Source organism: Kogia breviceps, chromosome 3 (assembly GCF_026419965.1).
Source record: "Kogia breviceps isolate mKogBre1 chromosome 3, mKogBre1 haplotype 1, whole genome shotgun sequence".
In the NCBI taxonomy this organism is placed as follows: Eukaryota; Metazoa; Chordata; class Mammalia; order Artiodactyla; family Physeteridae; genus Kogia; species Kogia breviceps.
This window is the reverse complement of record NC_081312.1, coordinates 37,354,967-37,373,458: the sequence shown is the minus strand read 5'-3', so window position 1 is coordinate 37,373,458 and position 18,492 is coordinate 37,354,967. Positions and strand designations below refer to the sequence as shown.

At 36.6% G+C, this 18,492-nt stretch overlaps 1 protein-coding gene across 1 annotated transcript in view; it reads right to left on the bottom strand.

Moving 5' to 3' along the window:
• Positions 1 to 1,389: 1,389 nt before the first annotated feature.
• LOC131753575 (coiled-coil domain-containing protein 170-like) overlaps positions 1,390 to 18,492 on the bottom strand; it is a 53,741-nt gene continuing 36,638 nt past the window's right edge. Inside the window, 6 exon segments of the mRNA XM_067028346.1 lie at positions 1,390 to 1,607; positions 4,078 to 4,293; positions 5,123 to 5,347; positions 13,963 to 14,159; positions 15,106 to 15,149; positions 15,151 to 15,422. Coding sequence (XP_066884447.1) covers positions 1,458 to 1,607; positions 4,078 to 4,293; positions 5,123 to 5,347; positions 13,963 to 14,159; positions 15,106 to 15,149; positions 15,151 to 15,422 — 1,104 coding nt within the window. The 3' untranslated portion in view covers positions 1,390 to 1,457.

The following is an 18,492-nucleotide window of genomic DNA, read 5'->3' as shown; positions in this document are numbered from 1 at the left end:
TGAAGTAAGTCAGAAAGAGAAAAACAAGTACCGTATGCTAACACATATATATGGAATCTAAAAAAACAAAGGTTATGAAGAACGTAGGGGCAGGAGAGGAATAAAAATGCAGATGTAGAGAATGGACTTGAGGACATGGGGAGTGGGAAGTGTAAGATGGGAAGAAGTGAGAGAGTGGCATGGACATATACACACTATCAAATGTAAAATAGATTAGCTAGTGGGAAGCAGCCGCATAGCACAGGGAGATCAGCTCGGTGCTTTGTGACCACCTAGAGGGGTGGGATAGGGAAGGTGGGAGGGAAACACAGGAGGGACGGGATATGGGGATATATGTATATTTATAGCTGATTCACTTTGTTTACAGCAGAAGCTAACATTGTAAAGCAATTATACGCCAATAAAGATGTTAAATATATATATATATGTCATCAAAAGGAATGAAGAGTGAGCCAGTGTTCAAAATATAAACTAGTATGATCTAACAGTTCAAGTACTTTCCTGACTAGTGTCAAATGTCACTGTTTCCCTTTAAAATTTGAAATACTCCATGGCATGCTGAGCTCCAGAGTGCCTTGGCACACATTTGAGACCCATGGCTGTCATTTTAGAAGTTGTTCTCATATTTTCCTTGAATGAGTATTCAAGATAACCATTTTCTTCCAAAGTGTTACTTTTATAAGGTCCAGTGTAACTTCACACCTTCCACCCTGAAGATCCCTCTAAAAACTAAGCCCCACAGGAGTCCTTTTCAAGTGACCACAGCAGGCGCTGAGTATCCACTCTGGCCTGTTCAGATTCTGACCTGTTCCCACAGAGGACATCTTGGATAAATCTAAAACTACCTTGGAAGATGAGCAGTTTCCTATTCTAAATGAAAAAAATTAGAGATTATATATTTAAAAACAGTCCATTAACTTAGATATCGGCCTAGGAAAACTGGCAGACACTATTGAATACTAAGAAAATTAAAAACACAATATAGTCTATTGCACATTTTTAAGAATTCTTAATGACTTTTCTACCCTTCAGCATTTCATATCTGATTTTCAAATTCTCAGTTAATCAAATAGATAAGATAGATTCAAATTATAGAATATAACTTTACCTAGATTCATAAATACTAAAAAAACAACTCATTCTAGAAACTAGCCATTAACTATAGATATAAATATTCCAACTAAGAACAAGTTTTGATTAATATCCTGCTTAAAATACAGTTAATAAATATAATTAGATATTATATATTACAATTAACAATCCAGACTAGACCACAAATAAATGTACAAAATAAGATTACAACAAAGAAAAGTTAATTGCCAAATATCAAAGGAGAGAAGAGGTTTAAGTGAAAAGTTTCAAATGTGTTTTATTCATAACGTAGCCATATTCAAGATGCTGGAGGAAATGTCCATGTCTGCTGAGTTCTGGTTGGCAGAAATTCTTTATTTGTTATCCTATCCAGTCTCACATGCAGAAGCAATCTTTGATGTGTCAGATGCTTCATATACTTGTATAATAAGCCTTAGGTGACTGATGATTTTCTTGTCTGCTGTTTTCATGTTAAATCCCAACATCTTCATAATAGTTTCTCGAAAGTCAACAAGCTACAAAGAACCACAAAAATCAAGACATGTCATAGTTTTGGTCACCTACTTAACTATGTACAATGAAATTGTTATTAGCACTTTAGTTTTAGTAAACATTTCTTTATGAAGTGTACATTATTCTATGTTCAAATATATTTTTAAGCAAAAAAAATACAAGAAATCTAAAATTACCTTTGCATTTTAAGATTTGTTTTTATTTTTACAATCTTATAGACTAAACCTAATTTTATTGCTGCTTGTCTTTCATCCATGAGGTAATTAATTTTTGGACTTCTGATTTGCTGTAGGTAATAGCCATCCCCTAAATACATATCTCTCCACCCATTCTCTAAAAACTATAGTGATCAACAAGGAGAGCAGATAAAACTTTTCATAAATCATGCCTAAAGCGCAAGTAAAGAATACCACAGACTTCAGTTTTCATATAAGTGGGGAAATAAATATTCTAAACCAACAGAGGCAGCTCCAGAGCCCACGCTGGAGTATGCAGTTAGTTTCCTCTGGTGTCCCGGAAAAGGGACAGTTCATAAAGGGGGAAATACGAAGAACAGGTCTGAGACCTGATGAATCAGAATACCGGCAACTGGGGAAGGAAAAGAAAGGGGCTTAGAAGCATGTTAGAGCAGAAATGGCCGATCTAGAGGGCAAGGTTTCTGAGCAGAGAGGGAGCTACTTGGAAGGGTGAGGTGTTCCCTAGAGGCTTCGTGACAAGGGAAAAGAAAAAAAGCAAGCACTGGAAATTAAGGGACCTATATTAACAAGAGAGTATTGCAAAAACAGACATCACATAAACCCCCACCCCAAAATAAAAGGCTTTACTTCCTAAGTAAACTTTAGCAACTACACTCACCGTGTCAACAGAAGAGGATGGTACTGAGTTAAGAAGCCTAGTAAGTATACCCTGCCCCCTAAGTACCCTGAGGTAGAAACACCTGAAATTGAGAGGCAGGGCAATCAAAGGGATTTTAAAGTGAATAGATAAATGGCAAATATCTATTTTAAATTGTTATGAGAAGAAAACAGAAAAGCAGTATCATCCAAACTGTTCAGGTGGTGAAAATACTCCCGCCAGAAAAACTGCCATGAAGCAGAGGCAACATGTTTGACAACACCTGATATGAATTAAATATCAATTAAACAAGGATTTGCAGACATGGGGAACAAACACCTTTTGAATCAGAAATGCAATAATTTGGAGGGACTTCCCTGGCTGTCTAGTGGTTAAGACTCTGCACTTCCACTGCAGGGGACAGGGGTTCGATCCCTGGTCGGGGAACTAAGATCCAGCATGCTGCTGCAGCCAAAAAAAAAGGCAATAATTTGGAACAGAAATGGACAAAAAAAATATCTAGATGCCTAATGGATAAGAGAGATGTGATGATTAAACACAAGCAAGAATAAGACATCTCAGAAATGAAGAGTAAACTACAGAATGCCCAAAGAAGAGATCAGAATGAAAATATAATAAGGGAGGGACACTGAGAGAAGAATAAAAACAAGAAAATGAATATGCAGAAGTTAAAAAAGAGAAAAAAAAGAAAATGGTAATATCATGACTTTTGGTTTTTAGAATCTCTTAAGGAAATTTGTTAAAGTTTCATGTTTCTTTTTTTTTTTTTTTTTTGCGGTATGCGGGCCTCTCACTGCTGTGGCCTCTCCCGTTGCGGAGCACAGGCTCCGGACGCGCAGGCCTAGCAGCCATGGCTCACGGGCTTAGTTGCTCCGCGGCATGTGGGATCTTCCCGGACCAGGGCACGAACCCGTGTCCCCTGCATCAGCAGGCGGATTCTCAACCACTGCGCCACCAGGGAAGCCCAAGTTTCATGTTTCTTAAGAAACATGTATGGAGGTGTGACATGTAATCCCACAATAGCCCCAAATTATCATTTAGGCTTTAGAAAATTCTCTTAAAATATCTGCTTTATAAATCTAGTGAGAATCTAAGCAAGTTTAGAAGCACTACCCTCTTGTCCAAGAAAGTGATCCAGCCCCCCAAAAATGGTTTCCCCTGAACTTTCATTTTCTCTCATCCCTACCCTCCTTGTCTTTGGTTAGTCAGAGGATGTGTACACAAACCTAAGCTATGATAATCATATATCCCATCCCTTGCCACTGTGAATTCACTAAGGATAGGCATTTGACGTAAGCTGGGCTTGTAAGACCCTTTCTTGGGATTCTCTCTCCTGTCACAGAAAATCTAACTGTAAAACTCTGTGGCTGTCAGTCAGACAGACAAGTTGACAGAGAGCTGCCAAGAAGAAAGTGAGAAAGGCCTTATATTGAAGATTCCAGGTGCTAATCCATGGCCCAGGTGTATCCCTGCCTTCTCAGAGCTCTGGTTGTTTAACTGCCTTTGATTCCACAAGCCAATCAATTCTCTTTTGTCTAAGGTAGAGTCTAAATTGAGGTGGGTGTTTATCACTTCAACTTAAATAATCTTAATATAGTAATTTAAAAAACAAAAAACCTCTTCTTGTTGTCCCGGTACTTCTTCAAGTGTGCTCTTTGCTGTGCAGAGCTCAGGAGTGACGGTTTGTAACATTTGATGGGCCCTCTCTTTGTCCCACCTTGCGTCTTGTTCAGCAGAGTCTACTGTAGTTTTCAAGTCTGTTTCCATAACTGCCTTCCCTTTCATTGCTTCAACTTTTGTTAAAGATTGCCTGAGCTTCTCAATTGTTTTGTCCTGTGAGGGTATAAGGTTGGGGGAAAGGGAGATGACTGTGATTAAACCTCCTCTAAATAACAGGCATGATACAAAATAACTCATGTTTTTTTTCTTTTTTCTTTCTTTCTTTTTTTGGGGGAAGAGCTAGATAATGGAAAAGAAAGAAAATTCCACAATTTATGAATTAAGAGGACATTTCTCCACCATCATGCTCATCAATAACCAACGGTTACTGAGCACTTTTATAAATGAGGCACTTGGGATTTAAAGAGGTTTAACACATGTTCCATGTCCTCAAAAGTCTTACAGTCTGTGCTAATCAAACACAGAAAAAGAGAAAATAACTGGCTGCAATAAGAGAAATATTCTTGATAATCAACTGGCAAAAAAAAAGTTGATCAGTAAGTATCTAGTGTATATTTGGTTTCAAGCATAAAATGTATGTTTGAAATACTACAACTGAAGCTTGATATAGAGAAGATCCAAAGAGCATCCCCCAAAAAATCACTAAAACTTTTAACCATTAACCCAATAAGAAAGACAAAAGTATGACTGAAACAAAAAGCAAGGGATCTAAATACCTAACATTTAGAATACCAGTTACCTTTGAGGAGGATACCTGGGGGCTTCAGTGGGATTGATAATACTCTGATTCTTAACATGAGTGGTAGATTTGAGGCATCTAATTTTATTATTCTATATGCTTTAGTATTATATATATATAATTTTATATGTATGTAAAATAATTTTAATGTTAATTTTTAAAGTTCAATGAGAAACATGCAGCAAAAATAGAAACAGACCAAAGCTTAAGTGAATTTTTGAAAGCCTCATTTCTTTTACTTACTTTAAGGACATTTACTTTTGTCAGTTGAGCTTTCATATTTTTATTTGACAATTTCAAGTCACTGAGCTGTTTCTGAAGTTTATGAATTTTCTCCTCTAATCTTTGAGTTGTAACAACCTTCAAATTCTGCTGAATATTCAGTAATGTTTCTTGCTTGTTGTCTTTCTCTAGCTGCTTGAATGTTTTGCCATGCTCCATCTGGGAAATCTTAGTCTGGGAGTTTTCCTTTACAGAATTCAACAGTATTAGAATAAAGAAGTTACACTTTAAGATGGTGTTCTACATTAGCATACCAGATCTACTCTAGACTGACAAATTGTAGACTTAATTCTTACATAAGTAGAATAGTTTTCACCATAAATATGCGTTATTAAAATAATCCAGAAAATAAAATATGACAATAAAAGTGATGGCTTAAGGCTAACAAGGGTACAGTTAAGTAGACAATGTTATAAACACCAGGTGATAGTAGACATTAGTTCAACTTTTCTAAGAATGTATTATAAAGAAATAATAAAATATTTAGATAAAGACTCAAGCACAAAGATATTCTATACAACATTATTCATAACATGAAGAAATAAAAACAAAGCAAATGTCAAAAATATAGTTAAATAAATTACATGTAATTGATTATACATTCATTATAAAGTTTTCAAAAATATTTACTAAGAGAAAGTACTAATGATATAAATGACAGAAGCAGTATGAAGAAAAAATATGCTATCTCAATTATGTTAAAATATTCTTGGAAAATAATCATAGGAAGATATACCTATATGCTAACACTGGTTATCTCAAAGTGGTAGAAATACTGGTTGTTTTAATTATATTCTTTCTACTATTCTGTACTTTATAAAGTTACTACCAGAAAAAAACAGAGAGAGAGAGAAGTGTAGATTTAATAAAGATACCACATATTTTCATTATATACAAACTAAAAATTAGTAAAATATATTGAAAAGAACCACTAGTGCTTTCAAAAAAGAAAACAGATACTCCAGGCAAGACTGGTTAAAGAAGGAAGAGAAAGTGAAAATACACAGTATTAGGAAGGAGATATATACTGAACTAATATATATAAATAATTTTTTTTTTTTTTTTTTTTTTTTTTTTTTTTTTTTGCGGTACGCGGGCCTCTCACTGCTGTGGCCTCTCCTGTCGCAGAGCACAGGCTCCGGACGCGCAGGCCCAGCGGCCACGGCTCACGGGCCCAGCCGCTCCGCGGCACGTGGGATCCTCCCGGACCGGGGCACGAACCCGCGTCCCCTGCATCGGCAGGCGGACTCTCAACCACTGCGCCACCAGGGAAGCCCATAAATTAATTTTATTAAGAGAAAAAAGTTATTTAAAATGTTATTACAAATGTCTTAATCCATTAAAAGAAATAAAACAAGTAACATATTAAGGAACACGAATGAGAATGGCACCATTTTTCTCAATAACACACTGGAAATTAGAAGACAATGGAGTAATGCCTTCAAATCTCTGTGTGAAAATAAAGTCTGAATTCAACTATGAATTGAGCCTGAAATTTTTTTTTTAAATTGTCATTTATGCAAGGATTCAAAAATTTTTTTCTCTCCAAGACACCATTTCTTAGGAATCTATTAGAGGATATACCCCAGCAAAATAAGAAAGTAAACCAAAAGAGAGGAAGACAAGAGATTCATGAAACAGTGCAACCTAACCAGGAGATTGGAGAAAAGTCACAGGATTATAGCTGGGCCCAGGCCGACAGAGCAAACAGTCCAGACCGACACAAGAGAATTAAGGACTTTGGATGAGACAGAATGGGAGATTTTTATAGATTAGAGGATCATCTGATGCAGTATTTGGGGAAAAGATTAATAAGTGAATGTTGAAAATTATACATATGAAAACACAAGTAAAGTATTAACTCTAGGAAAAATAACATGCACTACAAGAAAGGAAAGGTCACAAGAGTATAATACTTGGCATTTTGTAAACACTATTTAGTGTCATAGTGAAGTAAATGCTGATTATGGATTTAGCTAAAAATATTGATATAATAATACTGGGAAGATGGAAGGGGAGGTTGGGAAAAAGATAAACCTTCATCTGTCATATAATAGGAAGTCAACAGATAATGTCTAAAATAAATAACTCAAGATATAGCAATATAAGCAAATTATTTTAAAAAATGGAATTTACTACCAGAAGCAACAGCTAAAGGGGTTAAAAGTAGTTCCCTCTGGGAAATAGGATAGGTGGAGGTACAGAAGTGGGCTGCTGCTTTTCAATAGAAGACTATTGGTATATTTAATTTTTTTAATGTACATATGTACAATATATACATATAAGTGTAAAAGGTAAAAAAAAATCTCTTAAATAACTTCAGCTCAAAGAAGAAATGGAAACCAATAGTAAAATTATAAACATATAAAACATAGTAAAAGGACACTTCTTATTAAAATGTATTGGACAGGGCTTCCCTGGTGGCGCAGTGGTTGAGAGTCTGCCTGCCGATGTAGGTGACACGGGTTCGTGCCCTGGTCTGGGAAGATCCCACATGCCACGGAGCGGCTGGGCCCGTGAGCCATGGCCGCTGAGCGTGCGCGTCCGGAGCCTGTGCTCCGCAACGGGAGAGGCCACAACAGTGAGAGCCCTGCGTACCGTGTAAAAAAAAAAAAAAAAAGATACAAACATATCAAAGGCTTTTATCTATATTAGTAATAATCATTTCAAATAGAAATAGGGAAAATATGCCACTCACAATGGGCAGGAAATCTATAAGAGACCTAGGAGTAAATTTTAAAAGAAAAAATTACATGAAGGACTTTTATAGGACTTATATGAAAGAACATTATAAAATCCTATTACAGTACATAAAATAAGATCTGCTAAAGGGAAAGAGGACATGTACCAAATTATCAAAAATTATCAATTTTCAAAAATCATATCATTACAAAGCCAACTGAGTAAACTACGAACTATATTTACAAATTGCTACTTTGACAGGTATAAAATTTATATTGAACATTCAACTCATACAGTATAATCATTAACCTACTTTATTTTTGTCCTCTGTTGTTCCTTTAAATGTATTCTGTGGAGCTAATTCTTCATTTGCCATTAACTGAAACTTAGGGCAAGGCCATGTTTTTCCTGATCACTTTCAGTTTAATGTAAAAATTATAACATTACCTTTACTAAAAGGTACCTTTACAATGACAGGTCAAGAAATTATAAAGTAAAAACAACCAAATAGAAATATTAGACATGACAAATATAATAGCTGAAATGAACAACACAATAGATGAGATAAATAGGATGGATAAAGCTGAGAACAAATTGAGTGAGTTGGAAAATCAGACTGAGAAACTCTCTGAGAAGGTGGCAAGAAAGGCAGTACCAATAGGGGTGTGTGTGTGTATGTGTGTGTCTGTATAAAGAGAGAAAGATTTGGCTAACACAACTGTGAGGTCTGGCAAGTCCAAAATCTTCAGGGCAGGCTGGCAGGTTGGAGGCCCAGGGAAGAGCTGATGTTGCAGCTCAAGTCTGAAAGCAATCTAGAGGTAGAATTCCTCCTCCTCAGGGGACCTCAGTCTTTTCTCTTAAGGGCTTCAATTGCTTGGATGAGGCTCAGTCACATTATGGAGAGTAATCTGCTTTACTCAAAGCCTTCTTGTTATGTTAATCACATCTAACATGCAACACCTAGACTGATGTTTGATCAAGCATCAGGGCACCATAGCTTGGTCAAGTTGACACATAAAATTAACCATCATGCAAAGAAATGAAGGATAGAATTAGAATTGCCAATGTTCTGTTAAGAGTCACAGAAGGAGAAAAAGAAGAAAAGTAAAAACAATTAAAAAAAAACAAAAGAAAGAAATCAAAAGAAAATAAAGAGAGGAAAATGTTTAAATAAATAATGGTAAAATTGACAGATGAAAGACTTAGATTTAAAAATTCACGGAGTGCTAAATAAGAGAGATAAGGTAAAACAATATACCTAAGCACATTATAGTGAAATTTAAGAACATTAAAGCAAATGAGAAAAATTTTAAGGTTTCCTGAGAGAAAGAACAGATCACCTACAAAGGAATAAGAATCACATTGTTGTTAGACTTTTCAACAGTAACAGAGGATGCAAGGAGATAATTTTAAAGAATTTAATAAAGGAACTTTGAACCTAGAAGTTTATATCCAGCCAAATTGTCATTCAAATATGAGGGCATATTAAAAGTGTTATCATGCACATGTGGTGTCAGAAAGTTTACCACACAAGGATCTAATTTTTTAACACTCTCTTGTGGAAATACTCAAATGAGGAGAAAAATCCAGGAGGAGGCTTCAAGAAATACGCAACTAAGAGTAATCAAACACGTTGGTCAAATTTGGTGGTTGTCTAAAAATGTGGACCAAGTAAAAGAAACCAAATAAAAGATACATCATGAAACCATGAACCCCACAAAAATTGCATTAGTAATCATAATTTCTGAAAACAGAATTTAACACAATATTTTATAAAGGACAAATAAGAGAATGTTTTATTGGTGCTTAAAAGAACAGGATAGCTAAATCATCATAAGCACATATGTCCAGGAATCTATAAAACAAAAACTGATAGAACAGCACAGACAAATGATGAATCAAAAATTATACTTGGGGCTTCCCTGGTGGCGCAGGGAAGTTGAGAATCCGCCTGCTGATGCAGGGCACACGGGTTCGTGCCCCGGTCCGGGAAGATCCCACGTGCCGCGGAGCGGCTGGGCCTGTGAGCCATGGCCGCCGAGCCTGCACGTCCGGAGCCTGTGCTCCGCAACGGGAGAGGCCACAACAGTGAGAGGCCCGCATACCACAAAAAAAAAAAAAAAATTATACTTGGAGGACTTCCCTGGTGGTCCAGTTGTTAAGAATCTACCTACCAGCCAATGCAGGGGATATGGGTTTGAGCCCTAGTCTGGGAAGATCCCACATGCTGCGGAGCAACTAAGCCTGTGTGCCACAACAACTGAGCCCATGCTCTAGAGCCTGTGAGCTGCAACTACTGAGCCCACATGCTGCAACTACTGTAACCCAAGCGCCTAGAGCCCATGCTCCAAAACAAGAGAAGCCACTGCAATGAGAAGCCCAAGTACCTCAACGAAGAGTAGCCCCTGTTCGCCACAACTAGAGAAAGCCCACGCACAGCTATGAAGACCCACTGTAGCCAAAAATAAATTAAAAACAAAAACAAAAATTATACTTGAAGAATGTAGCATATCTTTTCCAGAATCAAGTAAACAAAAATAATCAGAGGTACAGACAATCTGAACCATACGAATAATATGCTTGAGCATTAGCTATTTATAGTGCTTTATACCCAACCAAGAGAGAACACATTCTTTATAAGCACACATGGCACAGCTACCAAAACAGACCAATCACTGGCCATGTAGGAAGCCTCAATAAATTCCCAGGGATCACATCATACTTCTACCATGTTGTAATAAAATACAATTTAAAAAAAAATCCTATACATTTGGAAACATAAAAATGTATTGCTATATTTAAAATAAAAGATAAGGGAAACAGTAAATGTCAATATTTGTGGAACAAAGATAGTTCTTGACAGAAAAATTATGGTTTAAATGAGTGCATTTATCAGGATATTTGAAAGGTTAATCATAAACCAGTTGCTCTTATTTTTCTTCCTCCTATTCTTCTTCCTTTCCTTCCTTTCCCCTTCTAAACAATTCAGTCCTAAAGCCATAGGCATCTGCACAGAATGAGAAGGGAAATGCTGAAGCTTATAGCAGGCCTACAGAGCCCAAGCAAGGTGACAAAAGTGTCTGCAGAAGAGGGCTGCCCTGCAGAGGGGCTCAGAGCCTGATCACATATGGAGAGGTGACCTGTCATGAAGTGTTCATGCCTGAACAGGGCAAAGAAGATGTGTATATACCGTTCTGGAAATCAACAAGAACAAGACAGGAATCCAAATAAAAAGATGGGTAAAGGAAACCAACAGGCAGAGACTAAAAAGCCAGAAGAAGAAAAACATTAAGGAAATGCAAAACTCATTAATAATTAGAGAAATGCAAATTAAATTAACAATCATTTTATACCTGATGGAATGGCAAAAGTTAGGAAGCTGCTAGTGTCAAGAAATGACAAGAATGTGGAGATTCAAAAACCCTCTTGTATCTCTGGTGGGACAATTTATTGTTTTGTGAGAGTTGACTGGCAGTACTTAGTCATATTAAGTGTATGTATACACTATGAGCCAACAATTCCAATCCTGACTTAACACCCCTAAGCAATTCTCTCTCGGGTCCATAAAGGGGACTTGTACCAGGATGCTAACAGTGATGTTGTTTGTGGTAGCATAAAAATAGAGGTAACAAGGCTATTTACCACTAGAGGAAGAGACAGGTAAAATAAATAAATAAATAAAAATTAAAACCATGGCAGATATGAACACTGTAGTACTCCATGCAGTAGACAGAAGCAATGAATTAGATGAACAAATAGCAATATTAAGCGGCTCTTAAAAATACAGTGCTGAGTAACAGAATGAGATTTTTAACACAATACCACTTATGCAAATTTAAAATACATGCACAAAACTTACATTTAAAGAAACACATATAAACAAAGAAATACATGTTAAACATATTAGATTGACTTCCTTTTGGGGAGGCAATGGACAAAATCCAAGGAAAGAATAAATAAATAAGAGAGAGATGTTCCGTGGCCCAGATTAATGCATTAATAACCATGGACTTTAATTAACTCAACCTTCTGTATCTGAGGTCCAATTGTGAGGAGTGGGGAGGCAAAGGAATCCAAGTGATCAACAGCATTAAAAAAGAAAGTTACTCAACTTTACTAGTAGTAAGGTAAATGTAAAAACTGTACCATTTTAATCTAACTCGCACAAACACACACTCTAAAAGGTTGACAGCATCTAATGCTGGCTAGGATGTGAAGAGGAAACACTCATGTTTTGCTATTTGGAAAGTGAACTCCTGCCTTTTGCAAGGTAGTGTTCTGGCAATGGCTATTACACTTTAAAATACTCAGGATATTCCCTGGCGATCCAGTGGTTAGGACTCAAAGCTCTCACTGCCGGGGCTCCGGGTTCGATACCTGGTTGGGGAACTAAAATCCCACAAGCTATGCGGTGCAGCCAAAGAAAATAAATTTAAAAGAAAATACTCATACACTGTGATCCTATATTTCCACGTTTAGAACTCAATCCCATAGGGGGAGGAAGCACCAGTGTGGAAAGATATATGTATAAACATACTTATTTCAGCATTATTTGTAGTGGCATAAAAAGTGGAAATAAGAGAAGGACCATCAATAATTCTTAATAGGGAATTGGTTGAATAAATAAGTTATATACACAGTATGGAATACTGTACAGCTGATAAGGGAATAAGTTAAATCTATATTTTTGACCTAAGGAAAGACCATGAGGTACTTACTTCTTACCAAGTAAGAAGAGTATTTTGACTGGTACAGTCCCAGTTTTGTAAAAATACCAACACCTACATATATATATTCATATATTTCCATAATCATTGCAATAGTTGTAAAAGATATAGACACATTGGTTACCAACATGAAATAGGCAGAAAGGGGTTAGAGAAGATTATTATTGTTTCCTTCAAAGCTTTTAACATGGTTTCAAGGGTTGCGGAAAGCATGCGCTGTTTGTATATTCTTAAAAGTTAATATAGTATTTTAAAAATTTGCATGGAAATGAATCATCATCAATTACAGATTCAAGAGCAGAGGTAGAAGCTGGATTCATCTTTGGACTCTGTGGAATACATTGCCAATACCACTTCACCAGGTGCTGGAAGTCTAAAAACTGAGTGATCAGGATTTCCCTGGTGGTGCAGTGGTTAAGAATCCGCCTGCCAATGCAGGGGACACAGGTGTGAGCCCTGGTCCGGGGAGATCCCACATGCCACGAAGCAACTAAGCCTGTGTGCCACAACTACTGAGCCTGTGCTCTAGGGCCTGCGAGACACAACTACTGAAGCCTGCGTGTGTAGAGCCCGTGCTCCACCACAAGAGAAGCCACAGCAATGAGAAACCCGTGCACCGCAACGAAGACCTGCTCGCCGCAACTAGAGACAGCCCATGTGGAACAACGAAGACCCAATGCAGACAAAAATTAAATTTAAAAAAATTTTTTAATGTTCTATGTTTTTTAAAAAACTGAGTGATCAAAATATACTGGATCAATGAATGAATGAATGGAATAAGAGACTAAATGAGTGAGTAGTGAGTGAGTAAGTTTATGCTTTGGGGCACAGTAATTATAGAAATAGTATAATATAGGTATGGGTATGACAAGCAATTCTGGGAAGAGGTAGTGAAATAGAATCAAAATCTCCTGAAAATCATTCTACCTATTCCCATTCCACTTTTAGGATTGACTTTTTCCTTATAGATGCAGAGAAGCAGAAAATAGAAAAGGAAATTGTCTACAAGGTAATTATTGAGGAATTTCACCAACAGCCCCTTCCCAATATGCCCATCATATCTAGCTGACAGTACACCTGAAATTCCCCCTTTAGAGAGTCATTCCTTTGAGCTCCTTTCCCTCGAATCCTCTTTTAAAAGTACATTAAGAAATATGTTAACAACGCTTACAATAAATATCAAATATGTACAGTATAGAAATGGGAGATATGGAGTAAGGAAAGGCTTTTTGATATAATCAGAATGTTCAAAAGTTTGTAGCAAATTTTCCTCCCTTTCCTAATATTAAGAAAAGTACAAATAGCATTAACAGCTTTGAACATTAGATAGTATAATAAATGATGATCATTTTCATTGTCAAAGAAATGCCTTACACTTCAGGAAATTCTTACTTTGTTCGTGTCCAAGTCTAATCTCCCTGGAAAAAGGTCATTAATAGCAATTTTTCCTTCCAGACGTTTCAAGGGTCTTTTTTGTTCCTTATACTTTTCCTCAGTATCAGATGATTCTCCAGCAGTTTCTTCACAGTGATGATACTGCTTCTCCAATTGCTTAGTGAGCATCCGAACTTCCTGCTGGAGGCCTTCAGCTCTCTGCAGGGAAAAAAAATAGATAAAACATCCTGATGGTCCATGATTTGTATTTTTCAAAACTATTTCCAAGTTCTACTTATATTGACATTGTAGTAACATTAAGTTACTAAAATAGATGAATGGGGAAGACATTTAAGAAGATTTGACATGTATAAGCTAGTTTTTAAAAAAGAAACAGAAAGGTTTGATATACAAAAATAAGACATTTTAGTGAGTACTGAAATAAAACTGTATAATGAATTTTAAGAGAGCAGAGTATAAAAAATTTGTAACTGTACATAAACAGACTACTGTGTAGTAGGTTTTACTAACACATTGAATTTAAGCAATACCTATTTTCATCTGAATTTTAGGGTGAAGAGTCATGAAATTTTACTAAAATGATTTGGACATAACAAGGAGATATATCCACTTAAATTTGCTGGATCAATCTTTCGATAGACTTGACCAGTAAATTCAAACAAATGACTATCTTGATAATTTATTTTACTGCACTGACTGAACTGACCAGTGTTTGATCCTGATGGAAACATTATCCTCACCACACCACTATTTTTAAGCTAGGATTCATTGAGTTTACTGAACTGAAGCATTTATCATGTATTAATCCATTTAATCCTTACAACCATTCTGTGGGACAGGAACTAAACCTACCCCAACCCTACCCCCATTCCTGCCAAAATTTACAAATGAAACTGAGGCACAGAGAGCATAAGTAACTTGCCCAAGAGCACAGAGTTGCAAATGGCAGAGGTGGGATTCATACCACGCCTCTCAGCTCTTAACAAACACACTATACTACCTCTACTGTGATAATGGACATCCTCTTCTATCACTGTAGTAATAAAAATAAACTCAGAGCCACAGAGTTTACTAAATCAGCTAACATCAAAACCCACATCTTAAAACTAATTTGAAAGAGTAACTCATCTGTCAATACACTTTTGGACTTCCAAGATTGCTCATCTGCACCAGTTTCCTGAATGCTCTTTCACACCTTCCTCTGTGGCTTGTATGGGTTCAACACTGTTACTGGGAAGAGTAGACAATTGACTGAGGAATTTCTGATAGAGGGATGGCGCAGTTTTAGTTTCCCAGCTGAATGAATACGGAGGTCTGTCTAACTCAGGTAATTGTTTTTCCTTATGGATCAAATCTTGTTGACATTTATCCCAAATTTTCTGTCCATCTTTTGGTCCTTCAGAGTGAAAAATGTTGTCTCATTCAAAGTTCTTGACCAGGATAGCTTCATCCTTGTCCTAAATATGCTGACACACATGTTAAACTTCCCATATGGAATTTAATATTGACACATCTACTTCCCTCCTTTTGAAATATTAGTATAGTCATAATACAAAGCTTCAGGAGAAAAGGCTCTCAATAGAAATAAAGAGTTACAGAGTCATAAGAGAGACAAGGACATGCTCAAAAGAGTAAACTAGAACATCAAGAGGTATTAAAATATTATATGGGGGCAGGTGGGGAGGGCAAAAAAAAATGATGTTATAGAGAAACTACTTTGACAACACAGGAAATTTAGCTTAGAGAAGCAGCTAACCGAACTGCTCCAGTATATGGAGGAACTGTTTACAGAATATTTTGAGTTAATAAATGTAGGAATAATGATAGAATTTTAAAACTCAGCATTTTACTTCTCCTAACAAAATAACTGATTCAGGAAGGATTGTCAATGAATGCTAAGACTATTAAGTGAAAAGCTGGCAGGGAAATGGATATTTTCATAAAGACTTAATTATGATTATAGAACATCATTTAATAGTAACAGCTTTGAAAATGTAAAAGCATAAATAAGTCACTTCTTTCCCCCAACCTTTCCCTTTTAAGCACTCTGCTTCCACTGTAAACAGGAAAAAAGTAAAAGATAATGCTTGTACTTCTCCTTCCCCCCACTTCTCCCAGGAATATTCTGCCTTTATAAATTCTAGTCTTCTTTTCACCTCTTGCCACCTTCTATTCTGAAAACTGAGTAAACAAGTTTAGTTTCTGGGCTTTTTGTCATGTGAAACTGGGAAATAGAAATGGAGCTAACAGTAATCAAGACAGTATGGTACTGGCACAATAACAGAAATATAGATCAATGGAACAGGATAGAATGCTCAAAGATAAACCCACACACATATGGTCACCTTATCTTTGATAAAGGAGGGAAGGATATACAGTGGAGAAAAGACAGCCTCTTCAATAAGTGGTGCTGGGAAAACTGGACAGCTACATGTAAAAGAATGAAATTAGAACACTCCCTAACACCACACAGAAAAATAAACTCAAAATGGGTTAAAGACATAAATGTAAGGCCAGACACTATCAAACTCTTAGAGGAAAACATAGGCAGAACACTCTATGATATAAATTGCAGCAAGATCCTTTTTGACCCATCTCCTAGAGAAATGGAAATAAAAACAAAAATAAACAAATGGGACCTAATGAAACTTAAAAGCTTTTGCACAGCAAAGGATACCATAAACAAGACCAAAAGACAACCCTCAGAATGGGAGAAAATATTTGCAAATGAAGCAACTGACAAAGGATTAATTTCCAAAATTTATAAGCAACTCATGCAGCTCAATAACAAAAAAACAAACAACCCAATCCAAAAATGGGCAGAAGAACTAAATAGACATTTCTCCAAAGAAGATATACAGATTGCCAACAAACACATGAAAGAATGCTCAACATCATTAATCATTAGAGAAATGCAAATCAAAACTACAATGAGATATCATCTCACACGGGTCATATTGGCCATCATCAAAAAATCTACAAACAATAAAGGCTGGAGAGGGTGTGGAGAAGAGTAAATCCTCTTGCACTGTTGGTGGGAATGTAACTTGATACAGCCACTATGGCGGTTCCTTAAAAAACTACAAATAGAACTACCATACGACCCTGCAATCCCACTACTGGGCATATACCCTGAGAAAACCATAATTCAAAAAGAGTCATGTACCAAAATGTTCATTGCAGCTCTATTTACGATAGCCAGGACATGGAAGCAACCTAAGTGTCCATCAACAGATGAATGGATAAAGAAGATGTGGCACATATATACAATGGAATATTACTCAGCCATAAAAAGAAATGAAACTGAATTATTTGTAATGAGGTGGATAGACCTGGAGTCTGTCATACAGAGTGAAGTAAGTCAGAAGGAGAAAAACAAATACCGTATGCTAACACATATATATGGAATCTAAGAAAAAAAAATGTCATGAAGAGATTAGTGATAGGATGGGAATAAAATACAGACCTACTAGAGCATGGACTTGAGGATATGGGGAGGGGGAAGGGTAAGATGTGATGAAGTGAGAGAGTGGCAGGGACATATATACACTACCAAATGTAAATTAGATAGCTAGTGGGAAGCTGCCACATAGCACAGGGAGATCACCTCTGTGCTTTGTGACCACCTAGAGGGGTAGGATAGGGAGGGTGGGAGGAAGGGTGACGCAAGAGGGAAGAGATATGGGAACATATGTATATGTATAACTGATTCACTTTGTTGTAAAGGAGAAACTAACACACTATTGTAAAACAGTTATACTCCAATAAAGATATTTTTTTTAAAAAAAAGAAAGAAATGGAGCTAGAGGTGTTGAAGTAATGATGGGTTTGTCTCACTAAATGTCCAGGAAAAAGAGGTAGAATAAAAGAGCAGTGGAAGAAAAGGTCAGAGTTACATGGACTCCCGTGTGGGAGAGTTTTTCAGAGATGTGACAGATAAGTCAGAGAAGTGAAAAACATGGAAAGTGTTACTGTGAATTAGTTGAAAGAGGTGATTAAAAATTGGAATTACTTTGAACTCTGAAAGTAGTTGCTGAATTTTTTAAAGTGGAACTGCTCACATTAAGGGGATCATGATAGGCCTTATTAATATATAATAAACAGTTTGGGTCCGTGGATTTCAAAATAAACTTTTACCACTTCCTTGACAGTAGTCCATCTCCCATCCTCCTCCAACATTCTTCCAAAAAACTTCATTCATCCTGTGAATTACTATCTACTAGGGACCAGGATAACCTCTTTCTTCTAAACCCAACTCATGCCATAATTCTAGATTTCAATGTCCAGTGTAGGTGATCCACCAATTTAGTTTTGTGACTTCTGTGCTTCAGTTTCAATGACTTTCACCTACACCCCTATTCAATCCTTACACCCAAATCCAAAAACCCAGATGTTGTCAGCAGCAGGAACTAACCCATACTAAAATTTAAAACTTGAATATTTCACTCTCTAACCACCACTTCCTCCCATTTCTCTCAAAGCTCCATTCCCCCTAACCTTTTCTTTAGTATCACAGAGACCTTCAGA